This window comes from Pieris rapae, chromosome 16 (assembly GCF_905147795.1).
Source record: "Pieris rapae chromosome 16, ilPieRapa1.1, whole genome shotgun sequence".
NCBI lineage: Eukaryota > Metazoa > Arthropoda > Insecta > Lepidoptera > Pieridae > Pieris > Pieris rapae.
Window position 1 is genome coordinate 8,355,908 of NC_059524.1, and position 10,321 is coordinate 8,366,228.

At 31.7% G+C, this 10,321-nt stretch overlaps 1 protein-coding gene across 3 annotated transcripts in view; it reads left to right on the forward strand.

Moving 5' to 3' along the window:
* LOC110993116 (transient receptor potential protein) overlaps positions 1-6,219 on the forward strand; it is a 31,718-nt gene extending 25,499 nt beyond the window's left edge. For 2 of the 3 annotated variants that reach the window (XM_045631747.1, XM_045631746.1), the window contains exons 13-21: positions 35-161; positions 675-870; positions 2,328-2,492; positions 2,848-3,070; positions 3,301-3,463; positions 3,894-4,054; positions 4,366-4,533; positions 5,067-5,171; positions 5,430-6,219. In XM_045631747.1, coding sequence (XP_045487703.1) covers positions 35-161; positions 675-870; positions 2,328-2,492; positions 2,848-3,070; positions 3,301-3,463; positions 3,894-4,054; positions 4,366-4,533; positions 5,067-5,171; positions 5,430-5,932 — 1,811 coding nt within the window. In that variant the 3' untranslated portion in view covers positions 5,933-6,219. The remainder of the gene's footprint in view (positions 1-34; positions 162-674; positions 871-2,327; positions 2,493-2,847; positions 3,071-3,300; positions 3,464-3,893; positions 4,055-4,365; positions 4,534-5,066; positions 5,172-5,429) is intronic. The other variant, XM_045631748.1, reaches the window with a different exon arrangement.
* Positions 6,220-10,321: the final 4,102 nt, after the last annotated feature.

Here is a 10,321-nt window from a genome sequence, read left to right on the forward strand (position 1 = left end):
AGCACGATACTATAAATTAGTTATGAATATGCAGGTCTGAACCAGCTGATGTGGTACTACGCGGAGTTGGAAAAAAACAAATGCTATCATTTGCCGAATGGAGATCTTCCCGACTTCGATAATCAGGAAAGGGCCTGTACCATTTGGAGACGTTATGCTAAGTGAGATATATTCACGTTACTTGATTTATTGAAATAAATTGCCAGTAACATCCTAGTTAAATTTAGAAACAAACTTTGCGCCTACTGAATGCTGTGTTTGGCCATCGGCATCTTTATATATTCACAGTATTGTGTATCTTATATATTTATGGGTAGTGTATGTTTTTGAATGTTAGTTGAAATAATATAATAATAGCCATTTTTTACTGGAATATATTATAATATAGGTACAATATATGAAGGTACAATTTTAGTATCTTGACATATATGATATAGCCAGTCATAATGGCGTGTATATTAGTAATTTTTGAACAAATTTACTTCTCTATAGGACCATCGTCGTTCGAAGGTTGACCATCATCGTTTTTTAATGGTGATACTGTCACTAAAACAATTTGTTATTGTATTTCAATTCAAATTTATCTTGAGACTCCCGTAAGATAAGGATTGATAATTTTGTCAGTGTTGAACATTCAAATCGCTACTAAAGTTACTAAAAATATTTTTTTACAGTTTATTCGAAACATCCCAATCCCTCTTCTGGGCGTCCTTTGGTCTCGTGGATTTGACCTGCTTCGAGTTGACTGGCATAAAAAGCTTCACTCGCTTCTGGGCGCTCCTCACATTCGGTTCCTACTCCGTCATCAACATCATTGTACTACTGAACATGCTCATCGCTATGATGTCGAACTCTTATCAAATTATTTCCGTAAGTATCTACCGTAATTATTTAATAAAATGTTTTTAATCGGGTACAAGCCTGCGCCCGCCGCGAAAAAGCGTGGCAAGGCATGGCCATCAGTTCCCCCCTATCCCCCTTTTTGACCCCCTATGATTTTCAGATAGCAATCAGAGATTCTACAAACACGGAATATTTTACTATGACGTTTGATTCAATTCATGACATTGAATCAATTCTTTCTTCTTTCTTGATTATTTTTAAGAACTATTACTAATCAAGTTTCTTAACTAACTTACTGAATGATCATCAAAACTCTTCAACATGTCGATCTTCAAATCAAGGAACTTCTAGCAGTCATAGAAGCTTCAAATTAAGATTTCATTTAGAGTGTATAAATCGAGGACTAAAGTAATTTGCGGTTAGCCATGCCATGCTATTGTCAAGTCCATGTATTTATTTAAAACATAAAAAATTCTAACATTGATATGGTTTAGATGTTTAAGGTTAGCTTTATTAAACTTTATTAAATAACTTAAATTTATGAAAATGTTCATTAAGTTGGAACCGAATGAATTGACAGTTTTGGTAGTACATGGATCTTGGTTTTTTACAAGATAATATGTTTTTGATGATAATAATTCCTTGTAAGACAAATAAAAGACGCCATCGTGAAATCCAAAGCATGTCAGCACATTAACTTCAGCTGTCTAATCTGACTTACATCTATTGAAACTATAACTACTTAAAAGGCCAGCAACGCACTTGATAGCTTTCCTGCAGAGTGAATGTCTATGGGCCATCACTTAATATTAGATGAGCCAACCGCGCGTTTGCGTGTTCTAAAAATAAATCGTATTATATTCAAAGAATAGGTATGTGATCGGTGGTTATATTGTAAATAATTTAAATACAGAAATGATTTATAGATAGATGAGTCTCATGTGTCCATGTTTATCAATAACCATGATTATTTGGATATTAAATTTTATTATCAATATAGCACATCATATAAAATTATATTTGCCTATAATCGAAGTGTCATAAAAGTGACGTTCTTGATTCTAATAATACACACGTTTCAAGGTTAGTTTTCTCATACACATTCAGTATTGATGCAATTTACCGTTGTGTAGATCTATCGTTAGACTATAAAACGGAAAACAATTACATTGATTATTTAAAGCCCAGTTGAGTTATAATTTAGTTAATTGACTTGTCTATCCGTTAGATATAGATCCTTCTTCTTCATTCGGTTCCTTTCCATAACTGCAGGTCTCCATTAAAGCGTCTCTTGCCCAGTGCTAGATACAGCAACCCTGCCTCAATCCACTCTATTCCCTAACGTTAGCCATGATTTTCTCTTCTACCAACACGTCGTTTTGCTCAATGTAATTATTTGAAGGAGGTGGCAGCGCATGGTGCAACACGTGATCCAGGTACGCAAGATGTAGATGCAGGTCCTAACCAAATATTACTATTTGTAGGAAAGATCAGATATTGAATGGAAATTCGCTCGCAGTAACCTTTGGATGTCGTACTTTGAAGATGGAGACACGGTGCCTCCACCGTTTAACATCATTCCCACGCCGAAGCACGTCTCTGGGTGGATTAATAGAATATGTAATGAACGGGAGAGGGGCTCGGTTATTGTAAGTACAATGAGTATATTTTTATTTAGCAATCCATAATCCGTAAATGATTTATAATTAATAACGGGCAGATTATTCGAATGGACCATAGAACATGCTTTTTAAATGATATTTACGTATATACGGCAATCAATTCTCGTAGACTACGTATTGATATTTGACACAAACTTGTGTTCTATTGGATTTATATATTATAGAGCAGTGTTGACCCAGTGGCTATAGTTTATACTTTATATTATAAATAATTATAATATAAAGTATATTTTATCAGTAACAAAGCTTTCAAATGTTTATGCCGCTAAGTATGACTCCCTTTTGTCTAAAACGTATAATTAAATAATACTTACTTACTTAGAACAAATCTCGTGAAAAAGCACGGCTCCAACACGAGTCTGTGATGCGTGTGTTGGTCCGTCGGTATGTTACGGCTGAACAACGGGCGCGAGATGAAGTCGGTGTTACTGAAGACGATGTGATGGAGATACGACAGGATATATCGACATTGCGGTTTGAATTGATTGATATATTAGCAAATAATGGCATGAAGACACCAAGAATTAATATGAATGAAACCACAAGTGAGTGAGATAATGATATCACATAACATTAACAACTTTAAGTTCGTAAATTAATCACTTCTAAGATAACTTAGTTGGTTCAACCATAACCTTACCAAGAAAAATTTACAAACTCTTCAGATAACTTCTGAACAGTTGTATATTAGTAGTGTTAAAATTTTTGGTACCTGTCTATAATTCATTTTTCTTTAAATTACATATCTGAATTCACTTTACATTGTTTATTTTAGTTTCCGGCAAGAAAGGTAAAGTTATGGAGAGGCGAATTCTCAAAGACTTCCAAATTGGTATAGTTGAAGGTATCATCAAGGATGTTATATCCAAAGAGAGCAAACCTAAGGATGTGTTCAGTCAAATTGCTAAGGCCATTGTCAGAAAGGGAAGTCCTGAAAAGTAAGTAACAGTATTCAATGGTATAAAACCAGAAAGTGGACCATTCCTAACAATAATAAACAATATTTTATCAACCTGTCCTATGTTGAAAAAAAAAATTATTCGACACTAGTTAATGTGAAGACCGATAATATGTCAAAAGGAAGACTGCTATGTCAAAAGAAATAAATAGGAAATCCTAGTGTGGGTCCTAATGTACTTTCTTTATTAACTACCATCCTTAATATTTCTGGATACGTTTTTCTGGGAGATTGAACTTAACTTTCACAGACTGGATGAGCGTATTACACCAATATACCTATATGTCATACATAAATAAGAAATGGTCGGAGGCTCAACTCTTATAAATTAAACAATCAACCAATAACGAGGAAATAAAAACTCAAGTAGTTTTTATTTATAAATTAATCATTTGTTTTATAAATTTTAGTAAAAAGAAAGATTGGAATGCGGCGGTCAGAACGAACACTATACGAAGAGATCCAATTGGAAGTACCTCTGAAGCCGAAACTAAACGCAGCAGACAGTCACTACGCGCGCATATTCTTGATAATGTTAAAGATAGAACCATTGATCCACAAAAATTGTTAGGTAAGATCTCGTTTCTAAATATAATAATTCACAAATTGAAATAGTGATAATTGCTATAGCCTAGAATTAATGTTACTAGTAAAGTTTAACGCTCAAAAGGTCTATTACTTCACATTTATCGTCGGTTTATTCGATTTTGGTAAATGTTATTGTTTCTTTGTTCTTAAGATTCTATGATTTCTATCATCGTTTTTTTTTAATTATGTTAAGATGTTTTTATAATGCACCGTGTATAGAACTGAATCTGCGCATATAAAACTCCATCCCTACTAATGTAGGTAATAAATATATCATAATTTCTCAATGTTCAGAGTTTAACCCTAAACTATCGGATGTAACGCCAACAACACGAGTCGCATACGCCAAGTTCATGAGAAGCAAGATCAAATCAGACTTCAGCGAACGAGAGAAGAGCGGCATTTCAGAAAAAGATTTCAGCATTGAAGACGAAACGGCATCTGGAAAAGTTAAGATTAAGAGTAAGTAACTTATGAAAATAAGTTTTTGACGTGACAACGTCTATTAATCGAAGAACGCCGACTTGAAAATATGACTCATTGTCCCGTTACGATCATTGTACCATTGCGCTCATTGTACCCTTGCGCCGTATCTATCTCTCTTTCACTCAAAGACTAAAGTATACAATCATTTCATATATTTATTGATATAACATTGTCACGTTAAACTATCGTACAGTAACCGACTTAACTGACAATATTTTCAGTCAAATTAGAGATCTAATTCAAAAACATACAACTCATATAGATAGAAGTACATAAAAAATGTAATACTAAATACTACTTATTATTCGAAAAAATGCTGCATCTATTTGAATACACGTAGTTCAGAAAACAGTGTAATTTTTAATTTCTAAATCAAATCAAAATGTAAGTTTACAATCTAAATCGTACATACCATATATATTTTAAGTAATACATATAATATGCACTGCCATAGTACTACCAACATACTGCATTAAATTTTAAATTCATCGCAATAATCTGACTTTCAGCTCCACCATTTAGACCCAAAATACCAATACCAGTACCAACAGGTGATGTGAACCTGAAACAAAACGAAATTAAAGTTCAAGCACACATCGAAGAGAAAGGAATTGGTAATATTAACAAAATTTTAAATTTCTTCTTTCGTCCTTCCCGATGCTTCTTCTTTTCTGCATTCTTATTTCTAATTTATGGAATACGCTTCTTCCAGACATATCCTACAATTTGTTATTAATTTCACACTTGAATAAATAGTTATAATTGGTTTATAAAATACACTGACACTTTACAGACCTAATCTAGACATGATAAACAAACTTGCTAATACATAAACATTATAGTTATTTAATTCGTAAAATTGATAATTCCAGGTGGTCCCTCAAGCCCAGGTGGATCCAATCAAAAAGAAGCAACACAGCCAGCAGAGGAAGCAAAACCTAGCACAGGATCACCAGGCTCTGAAGCAAGAGTCGAAAAGAAAGAACACGTTATCCAAATAGAAAATGAACCCGAATCACCATCCAAAAGCTTATACATAACCAAAGAAGAAGACTCTAATTTACAAAAACCCATCACACCCACACCAAGTTTGCATTCGAAATCAGAAAAACCAGAACAAATCCTCTCAGCGGCTACGTTAGAAAAGGATCATAGTGCATCTAGATCTGATAGCAAGAAGGATAAAGAAAACGCAGAGGAAGCAAAGGAAGTCCCCAAAGAGGATAAACCGAAACAAGAAAAACCTAAAGAGCCTAAACCTAAGCCTCCCAAACCTAAACCTGCTCCTGCACCTGAACCGGCATCAGGTCCAAAAATGGTGACTGACAAAGGCAAATCTAAAGTAACAGGTAAAATGGTATCAGGTTGGCTGTAGTGACAGAACTGTTAGGTACGACGATTTAGTGAGAGAAGTGTCTGAATGACAAGAGCTGATCAGTATGGAAGGTACCGAAAGCAGTTGCTATCCCTGCTTATAGCGTATAAGCGAATAACGTACGCTAATATAGAAAGAAAGAGATAGTTATACTTTTAAAGAGTGGATGGCCCTTGTGTAATCGGCATTGGAACTTAATTTAAGTGCAATAATTAGATTTAACTTTGTTTTTGTTAGAAAATAGAATTCTGTTAGTGACTTTTCATTTATATTCCGTGACTGTTATATTTTTAAAACGCAAATATAAAATTTTAATAAATTTTATATTTAGAGAAGCCTGCCACTTTACACTAAAATATATAGTATAATTATTTAAATTTAAGAATGTATTTGTATAAATCCTCATCCCCATCCCCAATGTATGGGGATTTAGGCATTTTTAGCTAGCACGTGGTTCCTAACGTAATTCCATTTGTACTATTCATATAAATTAAGATCGTCTTAAAACTATTATTTCATAAAATTTCATTCATCAATTGAATCAACCATAATATTTATAATGAAACATAAAATAATAATTCAATAAATTCTAATATTTGAGATTAAAAACGCTTCGACAAATTCGCTTGGACGAAACGAAGACTATTGATAATTAAAGGTTTCTTTTGGATTAAGATTTCTGTTTTGATAATTTTAATTATCGTAAATATGTTTTTATTTCAAAATGCTTAGTCGGACTAGAAGAAAATTAACATAGCCAATGCTTTACAATTCCATTCAAGATTTATTATATGCATTTTACTTAACACATAGAAATATTAAATAGTATTTGTATTTATATATTATTAAAATAAACCTAACATAATATTAAAATATATTTGATTGTTATACGATTTTTCCTACAGATGTTTATAGCGTACCTTGAAACTGTTTATCATTTGTTTTACGAGTTTGATCTAGTCATACTTCTGTTGATTATTTATTTAGGAATAAAAAGCTTGTTTATGATATTTTGTTTTATTTGAAGAGCCGGTGTATTCGTAGTCGCACGCTGTAGACAAATTTTCTATACAAAACTATTCAAACAAATATTGAGATAATAGTGAATACAGATAAACAATATGTTAATTTGTATTCATAATATGAATAAAATTAATTAAGATTAATATTAGTTCTTTTTATCAATCTAAACACCTGTTAACTGAAAGGACATATAAATAAAAAAATATTTTTACCTATCTTTAGTCGTTTAAAGAAATGCGTGGATTTCCATATCTAAAAAAGTACAAATCCAATTTTGATGAAACTTGGACAAATATAATTCAAAAATATGTATTAAGCTAATGTTTAATTTCTATTTGACAAAAAATAAATACATGCACTACAAACTTTTTAGGTCTGGGCATCAGATTTCTGTTTCTGTTTCATGATCATTTGTCAATCTAATAAGCTACTAGATGATCAATCTCCTGTGCCAGACCGTAGACTTTTTCTCACTATATTTACCATATGAGCACATGCGAATTTAGTATATAGAAAGTCCATTGGTAAAGCCGAGAATCAAACCTACGACCTCAGGAATAGGAGTCACAGACTGGAGCCACTTGGCCAACGCTGCCATTCTAATTTTGTTAATTCAATTTTAAAAAAATAATCACTGTTTCCGATATGTGGACATATACACTCATCACATACTGTAGTCAATAATATTTGGAAATTTCCACCGTCGAGGAAGACATTGAAAGATCAACCGTACGATACAAAAGGAGACTTTTCAGCAACACGTCAACGCCCTAGCTTCGGGCTTCTTGGAAACCACGGACTAGGTATCGACTGAAAATGGCGAAACTTTTGAAGTCTGATAGTTTACGAATAACGGAGGAAAAAAATTGAATTTGCGTTCCCCAACTATCATTTCATAAAATCTGATAAAAGCCAAGATTGCTGGTGGCTAAAAATTAAATAAAAGAGTCTTCCCTGAGAGATACGACCTCCAACGAAAAGGCCGGCAACGCACCCACTAAAAATAGGTGTCTATGGGCTGCGATCACTGCCCTCTTTGGGCGTCCCGCAGGGTCGTTTGCACCCCTATTGAATAAAAAAGATCTGCCTTAATTTTACTCAAATATTATTAATTGCAGAAATAAGTTATGATTTGAGATTTATAGGTACGGATATGTTTTGTTCTATGGCAAGTTTTAATGAGAAAAACACATTATTATAAGAATTTATTACTGATTCACAGATGTGGCTGGCAACTAACAATTTCATATACACAAAATTTCAATACTTGTACAATTACATTATATAAGAACACAGACACTATTTCAATAAATGATAATTAGTCAGCTATATCTATCTATATGTAAATAAATGATACTAAACAATATATTATTAGTATATAAGATTAATATCTATGTAATATCGTAAGTGGTAAGCAATTTTGTAACAATAACACAACTTTGTTTTCAATCTCATAAATTGCATACTGATTTCTCACTACTATATATTTGTTAATAAAATACAGATATGTTATCAATAGCTGAGTTAGTTTTAAATAAATATATTTTATACTATTATTATATATTGATAAAAAAATCTAAATTACTTATACATAAAAACCATCAGTGGCAAGTACAATACAATTGGTTTATTTTCATTACAATGATAATACATTGATAGAAAGAGAATGAAATTGAGGAAACGGAAGTTATTAACAATTAACACTTTATTCGTAATTAAATATATGAAGTGGTGATGTCACGTAGGACGCTTTATATAGTTACGAGGCCATCACCCTTCCTCATTTCCTGATCATAACAGTGCAATAAAATTATTTAGTTCTCAAATAATGTTAACGAAATTTTCTTTATGAATATAAAACTAATACATTGTCACAATCTTGATTCAATCAATGCCTGTACAAAGGTCTGTGTAATTCATTCGTACTGAATAATAATACAAGTCGGCCTATTTTAAGGACAAACCAAGAGAACGGATAGCAAGGAATCAAATCACACTTAGGGCGGTCTATCATTCATTTGTCACGAATTCGATGCTGAAACTACACACCCCATATCTTATAATTCCATGTTATACGTGAAATAACATAACATTGCCTTAAATACTAAGAAGCAAATAGAACCTTTTTTAAATATTGTAGGCTTTTAAAAACGGTTCATACTTCGTGTAGTTAACGCTTCTAAGACTCTGCCTAGTACTCAAAGAAAGTATGTTTAAAATTTATACTTCTTTTGGCGCGATGGAGAAAAATGATGAGAGTTAATTTTTACGATGCGCGCGCACACCAACACCTAAATTCGACATCGTAAAGTTAGGTCTAGGTGGCATGGTAACTATGTTCAAGTTGTATGTTCTAGTATTTTTATATTTAGAACTTGTGTCGTCACAGTACAATTAAATAGTGTAAATAAATAAATATTATTTTGGTGTTTTTAAATCAATTTCAAATACGACGGTGATATTATTTACTAATACTTTATTTATTTAAATAAAATGTTTTTGATTAATTTTAATATTTATCGTTAATCACTACTGCATTTTAGTTAAATTTTTTTCCATACGTCAAAGAAGTATAACTTCTAACGCGTGTATATAACACACACACTCTTATGTTTACACTTCCTTCACTGTACTATATCAATAGCAAATAAGTGTATAATTAATAACCTAACAAACATTTTGATTAACAGTCAAAGGTTCTATTATAGATAGATAGATAGGAATAGTTTTAAAGAGGGTTAATAACACACAACAAAAAACTTGACGCACAAGAAATTTAAAACTGCCGTAGGCTTCCGGATAATTTAGAAAGGTTATTAGCAATTTAACTTATAATCTTACAACTGTCAGAAACCATAACATTGTTCACAGTTACGGAACTTAGTTAACAACTCTGTTATAAAAATATTTCAATACACGTTCAAATATTTAGCTTCAGTAAAACTAAAATTACTGGCAATAATAAAGTTATGTCTTAATTTAAACTTAAATATGGCTATAATTGAACGTTGTAGGCATTTAACAAACTTAAAAGTATTAATATTATTACAAATGATAAGAAAGCAATATTAAATAATTCGGAAATGAACACCACTGTCAAACGATCTCATTTACTTAAAACGGTAGACTGTATATAAATGTTATTACATGTATTATATTAATTATTATTTCCGTGAAACATAATGATTATCAATTGCATAACGTAAGAATATATTATAATTATGTGATATTATCACCACAAGTAATATAAGAATTTACTATAATGATTAAATGATTTAAATGATTATTTGCGTGAAACATAATTAATATTAATTGCATAACGTAAGAATATATTATAATAATGTGATATTATCACCACAAGTAATA